The sequence below is a fragment of the Lepisosteus oculatus genome, chromosome 5 (assembly GCF_040954835.1).
Source record: "Lepisosteus oculatus isolate fLepOcu1 chromosome 5, fLepOcu1.hap2, whole genome shotgun sequence".
Taxonomy (NCBI): Eukaryota; Metazoa; Chordata; class Actinopteri; order Semionotiformes; family Lepisosteidae; genus Lepisosteus; species Lepisosteus oculatus.
In genome coordinates, this window is record NC_090700.1 from 45,948,471 (window position 1) to 45,971,324 (window position 22,854).

Consider the following 22,854-nt stretch of genomic DNA (forward strand, 5'->3'; position numbering starts at 1 on the left):
TGTATGCATGCAAATTTTGGTGCTACAAAAAATCATGTTTCAATGTATTTGTCAACGTACCAGGTTGAAAATAATTTGACTTTTTACTCTGGTTTTATCCCACAGAAGGCGCTGGCATTAAGGGTGAAATTATTTATATGTCCTCAGAAATTGTGTGCGTATAACTCAAGCTTTTTCTAATGAAAAAGGTGTTTTTATCGGTGTTTGCAAACGATGAACGAAAACCATCACGCCCCGCTGTCTGCTTCAGTTGCTGATTTTTGGACTTGCATTGAGTCCTTCATAATAGTGAAGACTACTTCTGCAAATGTTTTAATGTTAAAAAACGGTTGGGCGGGTTGAATGCAGACACTGCTCCTGTAATCCAGAGATTTGATGCGGAATTGTCTGGTGGAGTTCATGTATATCCTTTGTTTCAGTTTTAAAGGAAAATGTGAAATTTGCTTTCTGCACAGTCATTTAAGACACACTGCTGGTATACTGGTCCACTCTCCTCTCTGTGAAACTGTACAACCGCACTGAAAGCACCTTTCTCACCCTTAAAAGGGCACCAAACCACGCAGTCTTGAGACGTTACATACAGTATAAAGTTTAAAACAGAAACTAAGAGGAACATTTGACTCTTACTGATACATTAGCATGTTAGCATGGGTGAATGCCTCTACAAAACAGCCAGTGCACACACGCTATTCGCTAAATCGTCAGAAGGCTGCAGTTGTTCATTCACATCGCCTGCCAGGTAACAAAAAAAAATCTAAATCTTGAACACGCAGGTTCTGGATTATCTGGTCACCAAGAAGATCACGGTAACTCCACGCTTTTTTAAATGGAAGAAATGACCTCACCGGGTCCCTAAGTATTTAGGTTGTCTCAGAAATGAATTTAATCGCCGACTAAGGACGCGTAATTCCAGCAGCAGGATTGAGGCTGTCTCTTTCGCTTGGGGGAGGGCTTGTCACCCCAGATGTACCCCCGGGGTCCGAGGGGTTAAGAAACATCTTTGGCTCCGCTTGGCGGAAGGATACAACACCCAGCGTCAACGTGGTGCTGAGGTTTGCGAAGCAAAAATGTCTGCCTAAGGGAAACTCGTAAGTTACATTCAGGGAATATTTGGCGAAAAATATTACCGAAAACTCCTTGATTCCCAAAACGAGCAGACGCGAAGAAGGAATACAAGGCTCGATTTTCCACCTCCGATCGCCCTAGTTGGATTTGTAAACGGAAAAAGGTAAAAAATATAGTGAGTTGGGAGAAAGGGGTTCGGACTAGGTGAAAGAAGTTGGGATACAAGAAAAGACCGGAGCTGGTTTGAGGCACGGGTCGACATTTGGTTGACTACTTTTACTGCAAATTGCATTCGAACATTTAAAGGGCATAACGGGTAAAGCGGAATACACGACAGGTGCTCTTGCGTTTTCTCTCGCCTAAAAAAAATCAGGCATGGCTTTACTTTATTTTGTTTTTAGCGCTGCACGGTTTCAGCCAAAAGCCTTTTCCAAAAAACGTGAGACAGTCTCAGCGAGTTTCCAGACCACCCATTCTATAGAGTATAGCCAAGTCCAAGTGCACAGTGCCGTTTATCCCCCCCAAAAAAAACAACACCGAGTGAAGGAAAGTTAGTTGCTATCGTACAAGCAAATTCTACACTGGGCTGCTCCGGTCTCTTTATTGGCCAAAATCAAGGCAGACCGATGTTGCGGATGCGAATGTCACTTCTCGGGAGCTTGTGGCGTGCATTTAAACCGTCCAGCGCAAATTGGGTTGAAGCATTGCATTATATCGATTTTTAGTGAGAAATGTGTCTTCTTAACTCCCTAGACGGGTTTTGGCTCTTCCAATTGTGTTTGGAGCAGTATGAGAGGTAAACACGTAGCGCAGAGTCCACACGGAAAGTCGATTCTATTGTTACAACTATTGCCAAGTGCTAGGCTAGTTTTTGCTGCCCATGAAGAATATACGTTTGTGGGAAATTGCCAGGTTAAATATTTATATTTCTTTCGAACTGGATTGCGTGATGTATGTTCTGTGAAAGAATAAAAAAAAATCGGACACAGCGGTGATCGCCGAAAGCACCCGCAAACCAAATCAAGTTTTGTGTGTTATTAGCTGATTTTTTTTTATTTAGCGTGTTGTGGAGTTCGGCGTTGGGAGGATAACGCGGAGAAGCCTTTAATTTTAGTGGTGATTAAAGAGCTACTGGTCGTCCCGATTGTAGCTGGTCTACGTCTCGTAAAAAAAAAAACCAAAACCTTAAAATGAAGGAGATTCGTTTTCCGTGCTTGTTTTCTAGGTGTAGTTAAAGGAGCCCAAGATGAACCCTCAACAGCGGATTGCCGCTATTGGAACTGATAAGGAGCTCAGCGATCTGCTGGATTTTAGCGCGGTAGGACAGACGTTACATGTTGTCTTTTTTCATACTGCTTTCCTCCTCTTCCAAGGGAAATCCGTTTACAAGGCAGACTGGAAGTTGTCCACCCGTAGGTTCTAGGTTAATGACTCATTGCGAGACACCTGAACTTAGTTGTAACGTCTAGACCTCTTCAGATTAAATACTGTACTCTGGGTCACTCCATCTAGATAAGGAAAAAGAAAATGCTTTGACCCAATCTACGTGTTATAATCTGATTTTAAGGTTTGTTGGGTTTATCGTGCTGTGTTTAAAGATGGATTGTTTTTTTTTAAATCAAGGTAGTTCTGTGCAAAATGACCGAAGAATGCATTCTAGCATTTAAGAGAACAAATCTTTTTTTTTTTACTTTCCTTGAGGCATATGCAGTTTTTTTTTTAAACGGACAGAAAATTGCTTTATATTAGCAGATCTCGAGCAGGAGTTTCCATTTCTCCTTCATGCACACTCGGGTTTGTAGTCGGTTTCATTGCATAGTTTCATGAAATAACCGTGTGATTCTGACTCATTTTTTGCCATATTATTCATTAAATAAAAGGATGGCGATGTGTACAGTGTTCAAACGCTTTGCATATATTACATCTGTGTTAAAATATGGATCGATTTCAGAGCAAGTGGTATGAGAAAGTTATCGCAACAATTCAGATTTGTTAAAAATTAACAAACCTGAAAATACACCATTTTAATTAGGTCTTGTAATATGCTTTATATGTAAAATGCATGTCAGGGAGAATTTGTGGGATTGAAGTATTTTTACAAGGTTGTTCACTGATGTAGGGGATGAGGAAAAGCTCATGTTGTGAGGCACTTAAAGTATAATTTTATTCTCTATTCGTTTGTTTTTTAGATGTTCTCTCCACCTGTAAACAGCGGAAAAAACAGACCTACTACCCTGGGAAGCAGCCAATTCAGTGCATCAGGTAGGGTAGAAACACATGTGGAGCCTGTGATTTAATAGGCTTTTCTCTTTGGGAAAAACATGCATAGTCATGTAGCCCTCTTATGATATTGTATTACTGCTGTCCTCAATAATAATAATAGTAATAAATACTGTTTCCTTTATTAATTGCTATTGTAATTAGATGTTGCAGTGTCTTACAGTTGATCAGTAACTAATTAAGGATTCATGCTGTATCCCCGGGCACAACTGAGAAAGTTACTGTTGTTTTTTTTGTAAGTGTTAATTAGGAGCCTATAAAAAAAACGTAATCAGTATTCATCATTCTCCTGTACAGTTTTTTTTTTGCGTTATACATGCATTCAGTTAGCACATCTGGTGTTTGAAACCTTATATGTCCACCTGGAATTGGCATGGTACATGCATGCTGTTAGGGCAAGGAGATACTGCTAAACAGTTTCCTTGCTGAATAAAACGTGGAGAGGAACAGTACATACTGCGTACATTTGCCATCTTCAAAACTGTCTCATCGTGCTTGAAAATGCTGTCAAAAGTTGGGCATGTCTGTGTTTATTTCAAGTGCGCAGTACCTGTTTATTGGAAGTGAATAGGATAAATGCAGACCATATTGAAGAGCACTGCTTGACCTTTAAGGCTGTTGGGTGAAAGCACAAGTAGTACTGTACACTAGAATTATATGAGTTGACATCTGAAAGTATTAATTTAGCTGTTGCAGTGTTTTTAATATTGGGTTTGGTTGGGCATTAAGGACTGAAAAGGGTTCTTATGTACTGAAGAGTTTCATTGTCTTTAAAAGTTGTTTAGCCTGTGTAGAGCCATATGTCTGCTATGTGCATGCATGTGTTAATATCTCTGTATATGTTTTTCACATAGAGCTTTTCAATGAATCTGAAGTATTGATCTGTGTTACAGACTAAATGAATAACTCTGTATGCCGGCAATGTTATTGGAGACCTTTAATGTGAATTTCTTAATGACTGTACTGTAAATTAGCACGTGGTGAAAACTAGAAATAATATCCAGCCTGTTTTAATTATTAGATAATTCACAAAAATAGCACAATCAAGAAATAATGAAATTTAGATCACAGACTAGAACAATTGCTTTCTTTTTTTCTGTATTTAAATTTTACTTTTTGTTAAAATGCGTGTAAAGGAAATACAGTGTAGACCTCGCATTGAATTTGCTATTATGTGTTGGCGTGTTATAGACATGAGCTTTGTCAAAACGTGATTGTTGTTTTTATTGTGCTAATGCAGAAGAGGGGTCTCTTCCTGCTCTGCTGCATTAAATACAATTACTGCGGTAGTTCCCCTGGCCTGGGAACATCCTGTGAAGGGAATATGCGTCTGAGTGACACACAATATGAAGGATGTTTGGCTGGTCATCTCCCTGTTAGGTGCTAAAGTTTATTTTAATAAAGACCCTACATCCCTGCAGAACAGCGGTAGCTGATTTCATTTTTATTGTTCATGTTTAATTTAAATATTGGAAGGGTGTGGGTATATCTGTGTCATTTCATTATTTCTGCTCTGGAAAAATGGGTGGAAGATTATTAAGACAAATACATCTGTCCCTGTTATGAAAACAATGCAGAGACAAATCAAATACTCTTAGCCAAGAGCTCCTGCCTTTCATAGTGAAGCAGATCAGACTTGGTGGATAGTAGGAATGCGTGTTGCCCTATTGGTATAGCAATTATGAGCATGCATGCAAAGGGTTTATAGGTATTGACTGCAAGTTTTTATTTTTAAAAATATATTTTTGTTTTCAGTCATAATCTGTTTTTGACTTGGGTTGTCAATGTAGGAAGATTCCCTTTGCATTCAACACTTTTTCTTATGTATATGCTTCCCTGGGGTTAAGTTGTTTGCAAGTAGGCGGTGATTTCCTGTAACTTTAATCCCCAAACGGAGGGACGTTTTTGCGGCCTTCACACTACATTTAGAGTCTTTGTGTTCTGAGCATACGTTCTGATTTCCTTACGTTTCTCTTAAACTCGCGGCTCATCTGTGCTTTGCTAAAGTGCATGTCACAGCCTGTTTCCAGTAAAAAAAAACCAAGAGGTCGGTTATGAAAGAATGGTAGTGACAGAGAGGAGTTTTATCGATCGATTTAGTTTTTAGTTTTGACAAAATATTTAACTCTTTGCATACGTAGTCTTGTTTTGAGAAGTGTCATTAAAAAAAATGTGGGATAATTTTAGTTTTTTTCTTTGCAGAGTTCCTTCTTGAGAACCTTAGACCTAAACTGATTTATTGTGCAATTTGCTCTTAGAATAAGACAACAATTGAGCATTCTGTGCCTTCAATACTTGTGTTGTATCTGGTGACAAAGCGGTGCTTGTAAATACAGTTATCTGTCGTATAAAGGGCAGAGTTTTTTTGGTAGATGATAATTGAATACCAAGACAGGAGTGGAAGAAAGAGGCTTTTGTGAATCAATTTCTCTCTTTGCCATCATGTCTACTAGTCAACTTTTTTTAAAAGGTGCAGTTTTTCAGACTCCTTAGAAGTGTTATGCATATGTTTTTGAGAAACAGTGTCTTCATTGATGATGAAACCTTTAATGGTTTTAAGGTGAAATTCCCTTTCAGAGCTGTGAAATTACAGTGGGTTAAACTGAAGAATGGTAATGTAATCATCTTGGTGGAAGAGTTGAGAGAACGTGGACTGTAATTATTTGAAAAAAAAAATTACAATTTCTTAATGGAAAAAATAATATGTGGGCTTGTCTCATTCATGGTTTGGAACTTATAAAAACAGATGCACAAATTACGTTTGATAGAAGAGTTTACTGATAAATTGGTAATTTCTGTAATGCCTATTCTTCAAACTTTTTAGTTGAATGTAATAAAGTTTCAATAATTTATAAAATATGCAGTACTCTAAAATACTGTGGTTCGTTCACATGAGCAATGAGACTTGTCCTGTACAGGCATTAGACAATTTGTACTTGCATAGACTAGACATTTACTTATACATTGCAATACAAAGTGTTAAATGAAAGTGAAGTGAACACTGAAGTGTTCAATTTTAAACTAAAAAATGTCCTTAAATGGTGAGACAAATTCTCTTTGAATTGTTTGCTTTGTAAACTGTTGGTATGCCTTTTATTAGCCAGTATAAGTTTGAATTAGCCACACTTCCTGTGTATCTGTTTGCCAAATCCTTTTGAAGGCTGTTTTAAAGCCTACTGTATTTTTCCCCATCCTTCCTGATTTAGGGGAGTGGTTTATGGGTAGCCAGAGTCAGGTAGATTGTCTACGTTAGTGCCCCAGGCTTCTGGCGTTCTGATCCTGTTCTAAAATAAATACATTATGCACCACAGGAAAGATAGCAGCAGTAATAATAATAATGCTCATTATCTCTGGAAGCTGTTAATTCTTCAGAGCAGAGTATGAAATGTCTGTACCATATTACAGCAGTTCTCACTTTGTTGCCAGGTTATTGGATTATAGACAGACAACGGTTTTAAAAGAAAGCTTGAGAACATCCTCTGTCAATTTCACTGTAAGGGGAAAGGTGGATCTTCTTGCATATGTGTAAGAAGATTTAAAAAAAAAACCTACCATCAGCAGGCATTTACACAGAATAGATGGAGGGTCTGAAAAACACAGCTTGGCTCACGATTGCTAGCAACCCCTTGACAGGAAGGAGTTGTCACATCATAAACATGGCAGATGTATATCAGCCTTGCGGTCCATGAACTCAGGATTTTATAGCATGAAGTTCCTGGTTCTGAATTCCACAGAGGGAATATTCATATTTGCATTTTTATTTCGTGCCTTAGGTTTGGAGTGGTTTAAACTTCATTTGTTTCAGCAGACAGTCTGCTCACTTGGCAACGACACGCAGGGACAGCAAAGTCACTTGTAGCCATTAATGCTGCCGTCAGGGCAATTTATTCCAGTTGCAGTTTAAGGATGTTTCTGTTTTGTAGGTCTTACGTCTTAAATTTTCCTGATCTTCTACATTTCATGCTGTGCTGTCAAACTAACTTCATTGCATTCCTCCAAACTGAGAATACATTTATTTAAATGTAATTGTGTTTTTGTTACCTTTGTTGATATGGCTCTTTTACACTTTTGTAAACTTCTGCTGAGCTGTTTTGCTCCTGACTCTGAGCTTATGTTCTGTGAAAATGATGACTGCTCTTAATGTCTTGAATGAATGTACTGAATGCTGAATGCTGCCCAGTGTAAGGGAAAATTAAACCAAGTTTCAGACATATCTTACTTCTTTAAATAATTTTCACATGACTCATGGAAATGAAATGCATAAAACATGATTTGCTTGTGACTTATAAACAATGGAGAAACCCTAGGGTGACTTATTTGTAGCAGTTCAATGAAAATTCTTTTTGGTATGTGTATTTAAAAAAAACAGCTGTATGATGTTAACAGACTGTTTTCATGCAATTTGGGTTTTTGTTAAATGTGAAAGATGCAAATTGAGTTAATGATAAAGCTATGTGATTAATAACAGGGTTCATTTTGAACATGGTTGTTCAGTTATTCTTGTGATCGGAAGTCATAATGTTCAGAAATCGGTGCTGTGCCTCTGGCGGTCTGATCATCTTCTCTGTAAATGAAGCCCAGGGTCTCTCTATCCCTGATTGGGAGGCACTAGGATTGCAGCTAGGACTTCCTCTTCATATGGGCACAGCTGAAGAAATTCAGAGACAGGAAAGAAAAATGGTGAATGAAAGATTATCGGACAGCCCCACATCACTGGGAAATCCACGTTTCTGATTGCATGTACCCAATACGCAGCACCAGCAGCAACCTGTGACCAAAAGTAGACATTTTTAAGAAAATGTGTATATCATTTTTAAAAGGGAGCTGATCAAGAATTAGGCTTGCTGGCCCATATTTTAGGATCATTTTATGACTTTAAACCTAAAGATGCTGGGCAATTTGGTTGGAATGTAGTGAGAAAGTGATATTTGTTACAGTACGCGTCTGATGAGTTGGGTCTTCAGAGATTTCATCTGGATTTTTACTTCCACTGGACAGTTGCTTCCTGTCTATAAAATGTATCTGTCAGGCTGCTCTTTCGGCAGAGTTTTTGGAGCTCCTCTGTCCACTCGGCAAAGCCCTGTGCCACAGAGGGAACTTCCTCCTCTTTCGTGAGTTGTGGTGCTTGGTTAAATGTTTCTGATCTGTCCCACTGGGCTTTGAAGAAGTTGTATGTCTTTGAGGATTCTGACCCCTGCTAAAGCATGTGTTGATTAATTATTAATGAGCAGCTAGAGTAAGAATTAGCATATTCATCAAGGGTTTGGTGGCAGATTATCATTACATGTAAGCCATTTTTCCCTCCCCAAATAAAACCTGTGGAAAAGACTATCAACTGCACTCAACATGCTCTTTTCAGATAATTTCCTGAACAAAAACAATCCAGTTTTTGTGTATGTGGTGGGATGCATGGACGCATAGAAAGTAGAAAAAGACCTGCTTCAGGACTGCTTATCTTCAAAGCCCTTTTAAAGGATTTGCAAGTTTCTTTTTTTTCTTGTATAAAACAACCACTAAGTCTTTCCTCCATCTAACTGTGCTGCTTTTAAATTGAATTAATGTAAAGCAGATCTGCCCTATTTCTAAATAGCAGCTTGATTTATTTTCAACAAGGTTTTAAAGACTTTTTCTGCGCGAAACCTATAATTTTTCTCTTAGGAAGCAGTAGTGCCCAGGGTACATCTCGTTCTGTCTCCATTTTACTTATTTTAGTTCACTTAAGCTTTGATTGTCAAGGGTGCATTTATGCAAATCCATGTTAAAATTAAAGGCCTTGTGTGTTGCACGGCATATCAAAACAGATTTCCATTGCCGGACTTGCAATCCATGGCACTGTCCGTGCGTAACTGATCACTGCTTTCGTACACAGGAATAGCAAGAGGAAGCAATCCCAGAATTTCCGTATTTTCCTCTCATGATACCAATCTTCTCACCGAACTTAATATTTGTATTTTCTCAAGTCATGCTATCCTACACCTCCAGTGTAATAAGCCTTCTTCCGTTTAAGCTTTTCTGTGATGCAGAAGGTAGTCTTTTTTTTTCAGGAACAGCTGTTTATTTTTAGATAACCTGCAGTACCTGCTCTATGAACCATTGGCTACTGTGGTTTTTGATGCAGTGCAATCCCACCGGTGGAAATTGGTAGGTTTTTATGACAGAATGTGCCTGCTGCTGCAGGGAGGATTCAGTCAGAGTTTGGACATCTTTCATTTATGTATCATAGGTCGCCTCAGACTTGGTTACCGAGAAACATGCTGTTGCCATAGCAATGAAGGTCCTTTGAAGGCAGGTTACTTGGCAGAGCTTTTGCATCTTCTTAGAGTACTACTATGAGGTTAGAAAATGAAAATATAGATATTTAACACTGTACTGTAACTACTTATTGTGGTCAAAGTTTGGTCACAATAACCTTACTCCTGAAAATTTTTTTTCAAAGTTTAACCTCACAAAATTTAGAGGGGGCAAAAACATAGACATTTCAGAAATGGAGCTGAAACAGGGCAAGATCATATAACAATATTTAAGATGTTCAGATACCCTTTCAAATCTTAAATGTACACTTCTGAAACTTAACGATAAAAGCTTCTTTTACTCCTGCACAGCTAATGGGTGTAAAATTAGATTAAGCCCTTACAACTAAAGATATTGTACAGCAGATTTAATGTTGGACATTACATTTCTGACACATGGCCTGCTTTTTAATTAAATTGAGGGATCTGGATTACCGTCTTTAGCCCTCAATTTGAGTTCTGTATTGTATAGTGAATGGCGTTTGATAAGGGCTGGTAGTACACCCCAGCATACTAATCTTTTTGTGGATTTTCCTCTTTATGGAGTTGTAAAACTTCAGCTTGTTTTGGCGCTGAATGAACAGCCCTCCTTCTCTTGGCGCTTTGTGGCTACTCTTGAAACATGCTAAGATATTCCAGACTTCCACATCTGGATATCCAGTCCCAGCTAAGTGATTAGCATGGAAATCCTTGAGGTCGGAGGTCAGGTTTTTTCAGGTGGAGAGCACGGCTGGTGCTGATGTGTGCCTGGAGGAGGTAACGCACACATGTTGCAGGGGAGGACTGAGCCACTTGTGCTTGTATAGTGCTGAAAAGCAAGCCAGGAACACTGTAGGCACCTGCAGTGTGCTGATCTCTGAGCTGAAGGTGTGGATTGGTTCTCTTTAATATGGAACAGCAGAGACCGGAGGCCATACCTTGACTAAAATCTCTCAAAGTAAAGTTTATTATAAGAAGCCTTGTCACGTTGTGCCCAAAATGGATCTTCCCTCTGTTTTTTCTTATTTTTGAGCTGCTCATTTGTTTTTCGTTTTTTCCCCCCACCTGATTTTGGAATGGCCAGTTTGTCTTTCTCACCTCGGCTCTCGGCTGCAGACGCCACAGCCGCACACAGGGCAGAGTGAGGGAGCCGCCTGGCCTCTCGAGCTGCTCATCTCGCAACGAGTCGTGTGGCTTAGCGCCGCCCGGCGGAGGGGCGCGTTCCTCACTGACGGGGCCGCGTGGCTGCAGTTACCTGGGACCCCAGGGGGGCCCACTGTGTCACAGAGAGCAGAGAAAACCCCGAACCCAGTCTGTTTATCCTGCAGCTTGGGGAACTGGAGTCGGCTCGTGATGTGACCTAGGCTCGAACCCGGGATCGCCTGAGTGCACCTTTACCAGCGCAGCCTCTCAGGAGGTCTCCTGTTTGAGGCTTTTTGATTGACGGGATTAATGGGGCGGAAGGGAAGGAAGGAACTGTTAAGATGAATGGAGGGAGGGTCGACATAAAGCCATAATGCAAATGCTCTGGGCCTCCTGTTCAATTTTGCCGGCGCAAATGTTGCTGCCACTAATATTTTCGGCAGCACCTGAGACGTTGTGCTTCATCCGTTGCGTTTCGCGTAAGTGATGCCAGCATTCAGAAGCCTCTCCTTATCCCTGAAGGAGGACTTCTTTCTGTGTGTTCAGAAATAATACTATAATAGTCACTTTGCATTTTTTTCCCATCTGTTCAAGATAAAATCTCTGCACTTATCTGATAACCTTGTCTTCAAATTTAAGTGAGGCAGTTTATCTGACAGAAGCATTCTGCCTTTTCCTTAGAATGTCTTTTCAGCTCTTACGAATATGTGAAACATAGTATTTTGTTTTTAAATTTGACAGCTTTGAAATCTAAAAAGGGATGGAAGTTGTTTAACTCAGGGCTGTATTCAGAGATATGCTGCTGAGCTGCAGTGCCACTTGTTTTGTTTTTTAGCGAGAAAACACCACAAAGTGTCTTCCAAATCCCTCAGAATGTTGCTCTGCGGGCTGCTAAATAGATTTCCTCTCACTTTTGGAGCACAGGGAGTTTTTTTTCAGAAAAGTGAAAGGTTGTGAGTAGTATAATGGCAATAGATATGTGTATGACCCAGAGCAAACGATAACCTTCAGCATAGATTTCTGAAACTTTGTGAATTCATTCCCATCACACTGTACCAGTTAAATCTTAACCAAAATCCTTTATGAAAATAACGCTTAAAACCCTTTTAAAGGCAAAAATAATGTAACGGGCTCTCAGAAGGTAAGCAGTGTCAGGATGTTGCTTAAAGATGAGAGAATAAGATTGGGGACTAAAACCTTCATCAGGGATCCACATCATGTTTTGAGCAATGCTTGCAGAATCTCTTGAGGTAATATTATTTTTCATGTGTGTGGTTTCTGTTGTGTTTTCGTAAACATTTTAAAAATGCTGTTTCAGTCTCTGCGAGGTGTGAGGAGAAAATGACACAAAGTCATCTGTGGCCTGACTGCCTTCCGTGAGGGTCCATGTAGGACTAGGAGATAAGGCTGCAGCGTGGGTCCGGTGTCCTGAAACGTGTTACGGTAGTTGGGAACAGGCAGTTTCCTTTTCTTTTCCCGGGGCCCTGCACTCACTCTGTGGTCTCCGGAGCTGAGGGAGACCGTTCCTTGAGCTTTGAAGGAGCACTCGGACAGTCCTGGTGTGAGCATGGGCTCTTGGGCGCGTCTCCCTGTGGCTGGAGATATTCCTGGATTTTCCTTCCTTCTCCCCGGTGGGTTCTGGCGCCTGCAGTAGTTGCTGTGGGGCTGTGGCACCGCTCCAGGTGTGGAGTGTGGGATCTGGAATCGGGGGGCCAGCGGGGACCGAGAGGAGAGCTAGAGGCTGATGAGCTAGCGAGGCCGAGGGAACTGCAGGATTAGGGCACGGGACAGCTAGAAAACGCAGGGGGGAAGAGGTGGCAAAACGCAAGATGAGCTGGAACGAGAAGACGAGCTGATGATGACAGAACTTGAGATGCGCATTGCAGAGTGGTCTCTGTAGGTAGGATGACAAAGGCTCGACCAAGATCACAGAAATGAGACGTTTGCAGAAGATCAACTGCCGGATGGAATTAATCACAGCACAGACCTGGTATGCAAGCCATTGTGCGTGTTGTATATGCCGTGGTTAATTTGCATCAGTGATCTTCACCCCAGCTGCCTTATAAGGGTTGAGTATCATTATTAGTAGCATTTACGCACATCCCCATAACTTTCAGCCACTGACCAGTTGTTGTTTTTCTACTGAAGTCGACGACTCTAAAGTAAGGGAGCTGACAGGGAGAGTTATCTTGTGACTGCTTGCTTCCTGTATATGTTTTTTGTCGATATGGTTAATGGTGAATATGGAGAATAGGGCAGGTAAGAATCAAGTCTTATCAGACAAAACGGCCATTTTCAAACCATATTTCAAACCATATTAACAAGATATCATAAACCATGTTTTCTGTTTTGTTTTTTTGTGCTTCATGTTTTGGGCATAAATGCCACATTGTAGGTGCTCGGGACAAGAAATACCACGTTTTGCGTTCTCTTTTGCTCCATCCTTCAGAGCTCTGGCTTTATTTCCCCTCCCTCTGGGCCATTACTGACCGCGGCTCTTTATGAAATTCCGAGGTTGCGACCTGCGCCCTGGTCTGGTGGTAATTTCCATCGTGGTGATTTTCAGGGCCAAGGGTGATCAGCCCTGTGACTTGAGAGGCACTGGCCAGTGGACTTCCTAGACATCTTTGAAGAATTCATCACAAAGTGCATGGAACAACTGGGCGTTGAGGGCAGTCAAACCCAGTTTAGTTTAATTTTTAAAGGTTTGGGTAAAGTCAAGAAACAGCATACCCAGAAAAGCTCTGTAGGACCTTGGTTGTCAACTGTGCCTTTTTTTTTCTCTCATTCCATATATTTTTGGTCCTGAGAGTCATCATTCCTGTGTACATTGAAGCAATTTAATCCACTTTATTTAATTTTTATGTAGGTTCATATACGTAAAGATATTGCAGGAAAAAACCCATCACCAACGTTTTTTGTGAAAAAATAATTTAAAGGTAATTAAAAACATCTTTCCAGAAACCCTGTGTTCCCATAGTAACTCCTAGTTTGGAAGTACCAAAATTATACTGTGAGTTATTCAATCTGTACCTTTATGGTATAGGCAGTTTTTGGTGTGCTTGATATATGATCTTCAACCTTTTACACTTTGAGATTCAGATCAATAAATTGAAATCTTATTGCAGTTGGAAAATGGCACTCTGGAATTTATCTCCAGTCCGTGTTCTTGCTGGATTCGTATAGCTTTTAATAATAATATTGTTTGCTTTTGGTCAACCTTTTTTTGCCTTGTTTAAACATTTTCTCTGAATTATGAAGTCACATCCCTTTAGAAGACTATATAGTTCTTGAAAATCAATGTTAGCATTTCTGTCTTGGAAAAATCTATAAACTGAATGGAGAAACGTCTGGTTTCTGACTTGTCTTTCTGGCTAATAGACAGAATTCACTCTGACAGGTGGATATGTACTAGCTATCTAGCCCTTGGCCACAATGTAATTAGCACTGTTATGGTAGCAGTTCTGTCGGTGAAGATTTAGCAATGAAATGCTTTTCAAAAGCAAGACTTCTGTGTAAGACTTTATGTTTTTTAATGATTTTTATCTCCTCAGAATTATCAGTGGCAGATGTGCATGTACCTTTTTCTCTCTGGTATTCCAAATCGAATTTAATAATCTATTAATGATTTTGAGAAGCAGAAAGGAGCTGCTTTCTTGTGGAGCTTTAAAATCAGATTTTGCTTAGAGCTATGCAGCTAACAGATCTTTGTTTTATAAATATTTACAATTGAATCAGAACCTAATATATAAAGTATTGGATTTTTGTTGCCTTTGCTGCTGGCTGACATCCCTACTGATGTAGAAAGCTGAAACATGAAGTAGATGCTCCGTACAGGTTGAGTTTTAATCTTAACTCGTACTTCATTGCAGTTGCTGAATTGACAGTCTTTTTATGCTAAAGCAATGGGATTAAAGTCAGTGTGAGATGAAAATTGATTTAAAAAGCATCAGAGAATTTGGCAGTACACGTTAAATACCTGTGTTTCATATCCAAACCACGAAATCCTGCTACGTTTATAAAAAAAAATATCTTCAGTACTCTATAAAACTGATCCGTCGGAAGGGTCTGTTTTCTAAAATGTCCTTAGTCTGTTGTAGTTACAGCAGGACTGTTTAAAAATGAGTAAACAGTTTTCTGCAGGAAAAGTCCATCTTAATGGCAAGACCCATAACTAGCCACTTTGTACAGAAAGGAGCCTTAATGGTGACAATTAGCAGAATGTTCCTTTGTGTGTCTTTTTCTGTGATGCACAGATGCACTCAGTAGTAAAGGAGGATTGAAGCTCAAGTGCTCAACATAAGAGCTTTTTTTGTAAATTGACTGGGTGGTTCGGAGGTGTGAAGCGACACAGGAACGTAACAGTTTGTTTTCTCTGAAACATTTCAAGTGTGAGCCTTCGAACGGAATATGAGAAGCGGTGAAGAAAATCAATCCAACGCGCATGTACAGGCAAGTACTGACAACCACAAAAAAAAAAAACATACCGGGATCTCGTAAGATGATGCACATTGACTTTGAAGAGCATTGTGTTGGAGAGTGACTGCAATATTAGTTTGCCTTTCAAGCTGACAGGCTCTGCTAGGGTAGACTCCTGCCTTCAGATTGAGAGGTCAGTACGTAACTCTACCCTATCTGCAGCTTAAACAGAATGGGGAAAGATGCACACTCAACGGAGGGCTTGTAGAGTCCGGGGATGCGTTTGTCATTTTTAGACACCTTTTTTATTTTTTATTTTTAAAGTTTCCTGAGCAGATTTGGCCCCTGGTTCCCCTCGGAACAGAGTAAGAATTCACAGCATTCACTACTAAAAGGTGGGCGGGCGCCGCTCACGGTGGAAATTGAATGTGTCCGAGCTGGTTTTAGCTGGGAGAGGGTGCAAAGCGTGTTTGGTTAAGGAGGAAGCTGTGAAAGGCTGGCTCATTTAGCACTGACAACTAATTACTGTGGTGACCCTCTGAGGATGTTTCAGGGGACAGGGCTGCAGTCTTTGTCTAATGATTTTAAAGCCTCTGGGTATTTCTAAATTCTGGCTTGCTGTATGTTGTCAGTGCCTTGAGGAGCGGTAGGTTCGATAATACTTAACACGTGGGGGCTCCAAGGTTAGCTGCAACAATGCATGATGGTCCTTTGATCTTTCCCCTCGTGGGCGAGAGGCGGCAGCAGCCGGCTGTGTCCGTTACACAGGAGAGTGTGCTCTCGGGGCGCCTCCTCTGCCACAGTTGGGGGGTTTCGGGGCCCGACTGTGAGCGAAGCAGAAACTGTTCAAACAAATGAAGCATTTACGAAAGTAGTTTCCATTGTGCTGCTGCCGCCTGTCCTGATACAATGTACAATGTGCCTGCCACGTAAAAAGAGTTTTAGACTCGGACAAGACGCTCATCTTTAACCTCTTCATCCTGGGAGGGATCGGGACCAGGGCTGCTGCACAGTTTTAGAATGTCCTGCACAGCAAGAGAGGCATACATGTGGCGCCTTCTTTGTTTTCTTTTCACCAAAACGTTTGTTATACTTGAGATTATTTTTCTGGTCCCTCTGCTTTTTTTCGCACGCTTCTCTGATGCCCTTGTTGACGCGTGCAGCTCTCGCTCGCGGGTTGTGTCGCCGGTCCTCCTGGGCAGGCGCGGGCCCCCGCCGTGTGTGCTCTCTCTCCCCACACATCCTCGCCCCCTGCCCCTCTCATTCTCGTGTGAGCTGTCCTCCAGCCCCGTCTCCCGGCGGCGACGACGTTTGCCTACCTCCCGGATAAGCCGAGCGGTAACGGCGAGCTAACTGGGGCGTTCAGCGCCGCTGAGCATGAACAGAAGTGAAACAGAGAGGCGAAGTCGAGCGAAGTGTGGAACCTGCCAGAAATACCGGTGGCTGAACCCTGTGTGAAAGAACTGCTCCCTCTCTCTGTCCCGGTGTGCTTCGCCTTATTTATTAATTTGCTGTGGTATGTTAAGATAGGCGTCAGTGGGATCGCACATTGTCAAGTCTGTGTTTGCACATTCACGTACGGCGTGTTTAAGGAACACAGCTGGGACGTTTTTTTGTACCTGATATAAAAAAAGGGGGGCATTTTGAGTATTTCAGTGCCGGCTTCTTCAAAAAAGACTCCTGTAAGAGTCTTAAGAGTTGCGTTCGTGAAACAGGCACTGTGAGCGCTGAGCGTAGCATGATCTGAGGGTTGATGCTTTTATCAGGATTTACATTTCAGATATAGAAAATGCTGATGAGTGGAAGGCATTGTTGTATAATCCCAACAGTGAGTGGTTAAGGCTCTGCTATGCATCAGGATAATTTGGTTTTGCGTTCGCACTTGATCAGGCTCGTTATTTTATAGGAGGTTCTGAAATAGGTCCTCAGCTTTGTAGACCAATCAAACTGAACCTAAATCTCTGCCTTAAAAATACTTGCGGATTATTCTGTTCAACTGATTTGTTCCTGGTTTTAATTTGTCTTTGAGGGATTTGGAATAATAAATTACAGATGACGTGCTTGTACTAAATCTTGGTCTTTTGTAAAGCCATCAACTTTACATTTATATAACCCCAGGTTTGTTTGTTTCCATGGCTGTCGTTGCAATAATAGAGAAGATTATTCACTTCTGCTGATAAAGCCATATTGAGAAAGGCCCTTTGCATAATGTACAGAGTGGTTTTAAAAGACGTACTGTAAGTAACGGTGTGACGCAGGAGCCTGAATCCATAAAATCTAGCTTCCTCTGCACTTTTTTTATTTCCTCACTTGTTCTCGTGCCCCTGGTCAGCGTGGACGAGGAGCACAAGTGTGCTCTTGAACAATTAGCTGTGAAAAAATGAACTAAGCTACAAATGTAGTTTCCATATGAATCATTGCAAAGTCGCATATTTTTTTCTAACTCATTTTTTAGTAATCAACTCCACCCCTCCATGTGAAAATCTTGACAAAGTAGTTTTGGTTTTGAGGATCTTATGCATCAAACTTTTACCTGCTGATATATCTGGTATTTTTGTTTGGATAATTTTAGATCGACGCATCGTAGTACGTAAGAGAGCAGGCCTATTAAGGGTAGCTGTAAAGTTTCTCAATGCTTGTCATTTGTCCCCCTTTTGAGCTGAGACAGTGAGAAAACAAGCCACCTGACAGTAGTGGGGCGCAAGTGACTGTTTTTGGTGTTAATCTCTGGGCTGTGTTTAGGAAGGTGGGTTGTACGAGATCACAGGAGTACTGCCTCTAATAGGAAAGGGTGATGGCTAGTTTCTAATATGAAAAGAATTGTTCTTGTTAGTTTTTCTCCACGTTGGGAGCCCCACTTCAGACCAGAGCCGAGGGATGCACAAAGGACAGAGATAACGTCAGCCTGATAGCCTTTTGTTTTCTTTCTTAAGGTGGGGAGTGGTAAGTTGCGTAAAAATTCAAGGTGTTCCTCTCCTCCCTTCCATGAAACTTCACCGGTGTTCGAGATCACAAGACGTGAGGAACCCGGGGTCCAAGACGGGCGCTCAGAAGATCTCGGTTTCGAACCTCGGTGTCGCACAAGCACAGTCCTGCCCCACTGTGTTGGGGCGCTGACAGGGTTGTGACTGGTGGGGGGTGAATGGGCGAGCACTTTGTGAAATAAAACAGTGCACTCAGAATGCCACAGTTTGTCGTCAGAGCAGTGTGTATCTGCTGCTGCTATTACAGTCTTTTCATTACTGCGGATAATGATGATGATGGAAATGCCATTATCCTGACTTGATGCAGTGGCTTAGCTGCATATATAAGATGATTAGAAATCAAGTTCTGTTTCTGATAGTAGAAATTTTCCTTTTTTAATTGCTCAGGTGCTGTAATAGTACCATCTATGCAGATTTCTCCGAAGAGTTTTCAGAATTGTTCAATGCGTTTTCAATGAATACCCACTGCTGTGTGTTCTGATATCAGTCATAAGGCTGTGTCCTCATTAACAGTACTAATGAGCAGCTCAGTACAAATAATTTCTTGTAATAAACATTGCAGTGCTTAGAAGTGATTTGTAGTATAGTTGCAAGCTAATCCTTTTGTGCTGCATGTGTATCCTTCTGTACAGACCATCTGAAAGTTATCGTATATTAAAAATATTTAATGCTGCTTTTAATCTGCATGCTTGTACCGTACATCTAAAATTCAAGAGGCACTTTTGCTGTGTAATGAAACATGAATGCAAAAGCAACCTGGTGGATAGGTTTCTGGTGTAAAACGTGGTAGGTAAGAAAGATCCTTGGCGATTTTGTTAGTGTCTTAAACTTTTACTCATTTTGATCATTTTTATTCAAAATCTTTTGCCTTCTTTTTTTCTTCTGCCCACTAGTCACTCAGTAGTCTTGGGGTGGTTGTGTTTTTAATCACAGTTAGGCCCACTTTTAGGGGAAGGGGAGGAGTCAGCCATTGATCAAAAGAGCACCTTTCCTTTAATAACGGTGTCTGAACATATGGCGCGGGCGCTCAGTGCAGGAAGGAAGTGTGAAAATTGCAGGGAATGAGAGTTGGGGATTAGTCCGTCTGAGCTCAAATGTTCACACACAAAAAAACATACGTTAGGCAAGTTGCAAAGACTGCTGAAGTCCAACATTGGGGAAAACAGCTTACAAGAACCAAATAGGAAACAATTTACCTATAAATAAACATTTGAACTCCGCAGTTGTGGTTTTAAACCAATGCCTCTTGTACACTGATCTCTGCTGCTTGTTGGGGGAAACCCGGAGCTATTGTTCGGAGTCTGGTTTAGTCTGTCGTAGTAAATAAAACAAACGGCTCATTTTGTGAATCGGCTATGTACTGCAGATTGCCAGAAATGAAGAAATTTAACTATCAGGCGTAATTTGTGTCCTGCGTGTGTGTGTGCGAACTGACATCTTGTTCTTATTTTTCCCGTTTGGGCAGTAAGATTTATATGAGCTATTTATGTTTCTCCAAATGCGACAACTGAGGCGCATTGGTGGCTGTAACGCTCTTCACTGCTTTTTTTTTTTAAGGAAGCGTTGCCAGAGTGTGATGCGGGGTCACTCTGCTCGCTGTTCTGTGTCGTCCGCGGGCAGACTCGGCCTGGATCATAACTGTAGTCTTTCCTGGCGTCTGCCGGCACAGCCAGCGCGTTTCAGTTAACAGGCCTTTGGCAGTCTCTCGGGATAAGTGGTGCGCTAATCTGAAAAATGAGAAAACGTTGTGATTTTCATGTGCTACATTTCATCCTGTGCTGTGGGTTTTGGAGGTATTTTATTCCACTTGCTTGGTTTTGCTGTGTTTATTTGTGTGGAAGCTTGGCCCCACACAGAGGCGCTTTTGAGTGGCGTCTTTGGCACATGCACAGGTCTTTCTCTCTTTTTAATTTTTTTTTCTTAGTCCAGCTGGAACGCAAGTCACGTCAGAATCCTTGTGAGCATGAAGGTAGCACTGTGGTTCTGGTTTTCCTGGAGAGGTTAAACTTGTGAATTCAGGTATCCTTTAGGGCGGTGCTGTTGAATGGGTCCTTTTCTGAGGCTGCGGACTCGCCGACTGGTTCCAAAGAGGGCTTTTAAGCCCTTGTCAATCCTGAACCCTTTAACCCTTAGAAAAATTTCTAAAAATGTTGTTTTTACCTTGGGAAGTTTCAGCTTTTGTCCCTGTTTATGTGATTGAGGGAGGTGTGCTTGATAAAATATTTAAGTAAAAGCAGAAGGAGGCCAACAACTAAATAACTTGTGAGAGAGTTTAACAGACCCACCAGAATGTTGAAAGTGGGTAAAATTGCTGTTTCTTGGCTCTAATTGATGCTCCGTTGTTGTCACTCAAAGTGTATAAACGTTTTTGGTACCAGTATGGGCTAAACACAGGATCTGTTGGAAACTCTAACTCTAAACACGCTGAAGCAGAGCTCTAGAATGTGAAAATAAAAGAATCTCTTGGCGGCGACAAACAGATTTTGTTTGCGAGTGAGGACACAGTGTCCAGCAATTGCAAAAACATGTGGTTTAACACATTATTGTGTGTTATTCCAGCATTTTATTTGCATAGTTTTGAATCATTAGAGCACAGAGAGACGAATGAAGGATGTTTTCTGCTGTGCCACCTGAATATGACCCCTCCACAAATACTGAGTTTACTTTAAAAGAAGCATGCCATTGCACACTTAATTTTGTGGGGAATTGGTCTTCTTAGGAAATTCCTAGTAACCTGCTTAGGTAAATCTTGGCAGATTTTTTTAACTTGCTGTTTCAGCAGAAGTTAAATTTCTGCTGGCCTTCGTTGAGTAGGCTGAGATCATTATTTTCTCATTTTCGTTAACCCTTGTGTGTTTCTCTGTGTGTGACCATTAACAGCATAGAAATATGCGGCCACTCTCTGGGCACCCTCCTTGCAGGGTTGGAGTAGCCTTTTATATTTCATGGGGCTATCTCATGCTGTAAATCAGTTGTCTCCTTTTCAGGCTGTGTGGGAGATGATGCTTATCACTTCTGCAATGCTATGATGTATACAGTACATCTTCACAATCAAATTTGAGATCAGAGGTAGCAGGTAATTTAAACAATGCCTGATGGTTTGTTAGAATCACATCAGTATTCCCTAGACATCCAAGGATACTAGATACCAGCTTACACAAGCTTACCCTTGTCTCTTAAAGAACGAGTTTAATAAATGTCCATTATAAAGAGAAATTTTCAGACTGTGGGAGATCTGCTGGTGTTTTTGTGTAATCCAGATCCTGGTTACCTCAATTTAACTCTTCAGGGATATGTTTCCTCTGGATGTCCGCAAGGGCTAGAACTATAGAACTGTCGAGTGCAAGCTGTAAAACAGTCTGCAAGACGAGCAAGGCTGAAAATGGTTTTAAGTAGTATTGGAGAAAAAAAAGAATGATTTGTAATTTTAGCTGTTTAACGATCACACTTGGAAACCCATTCAAGTAATCAGCATCATGAAAATGACCATGGATTACTCTTGCATTGCTCTGCGTGTGTATTTCTCTCTCTCTCGTGAATTTGTCATGTTTGAAGTTTAAGAGAACAAGCTTATAAAATGGGTGTGAAAAAGTACAGATTTACATCTATATTCCAAGTTGGAGAGGGTAGCAGTTCTGTGTTGTTGTGTGTGTATAAATAAAGATGTTATTTGTTTCGCTCCATGTTTGGTAATTTTCAGGATGCATGCTTAGTTTGGGAAAATACCTGTTGGGAAGTACTTAAGATCACATCACTCGTGGCGAAAGCAACACCAGATAGAACATGGATAACTTAAAATAACTTCTGCTCACAGTTGAATCCCCTGAAGGTATAGTTCTTGGTGTGAAACTTTTATGTTAGCTAAAGCTACAGAATGGTACCGTCCACAGGTAATTTACCTTTTATTTTGAGCATAACTGGTTAATACTGTGCTCTCTTCAATGCACTGTGTCCTCTAAAATTCTAGGATTCTCCTTTCTCTGACAGCCCATTGTAGATGACTGAGCTCAGGAGCACGATTTGTGTTTAATGAAGACATCTTGATCGTCTTGACAAACTCTCTTTCATCAATACAGGTGCACTGGAGAAATTGCTTAGAATACCACAGAGGCTGGCATGACAGGCACAGAGCTTGATGTTTCCACCAACACGGAGTTCACTTATGTCTGCAGACAGGCAGATTCTACATACTCAAACAGACACGGGACAAAATTTCTCTCAACGCGTCTTCTTGTACCCTGCCCGACATTTCAGCTTTTTGAAATCATGATGTAAATGTCTTTTGGTTTTTATGTTACAGCGTTCTTTGGGTAGTAATCCATGTTTTGTTTCTCCTGAAGTGTTTAATTTGTAAATCTCACCAGATATTTCATCTTCTTTCTGCTGTTGTACTCCTTGTAAATTTAAGAAACTCTAGACTTCGGCTGTTGGGACAACACTGACTAATTTATTAAACATACCCAATATTTGTCGTGCGAAATTCTAAGTTTTGCCTACATTGCCAAACTGGTGAGTTGGGATGGATTTGTGTGTATTATATTTAATATTTCATTTATATATATGTAATATATGTACATGTGCATTTGTCTGAAAAAGTCATATTAATTGCAAAAATAAATGTGCTTATTTATTACTGGTGCTTAGTGGTGAAGGAATGTGTAGGGGAAAACATTTCTTTCAATTTTCCTGCGAGG

General features: G+C 40.8%; 1 protein-coding gene across 5 annotated transcripts in view; it reads left to right on the top strand.

Moving 5' to 3' along the window:
- Positions 1-721: 721 nt before the first annotated feature.
- The window catches only part of tcf12 (transcription factor 12), a 119,342-nt gene continuing 97,209 nt past the window's right edge, over positions 722-22,854 (top strand). Inside the window, exons 1-3 of one of the 5 annotated variants that reach the window (XM_069190530.1) lie at positions 722-739; positions 2,291-2,383; positions 3,255-3,327. In XM_069190530.1, coding sequence (XP_069046631.1) covers positions 2,312-2,383; positions 3,255-3,327 — 145 coding nt within the window. In that variant the 5' untranslated portion in view covers positions 722-739; positions 2,291-2,311. Of the gene's footprint in view, positions 740-937; positions 1,229-1,843; positions 1,862-2,290; positions 2,384-3,254; positions 3,328-22,854 lie in introns of those variants that run through there. The other 4 variants (XM_015343202.2, XM_015343205.2, XM_015343203.2 and 1 more) reach the window with 4 other exon arrangements.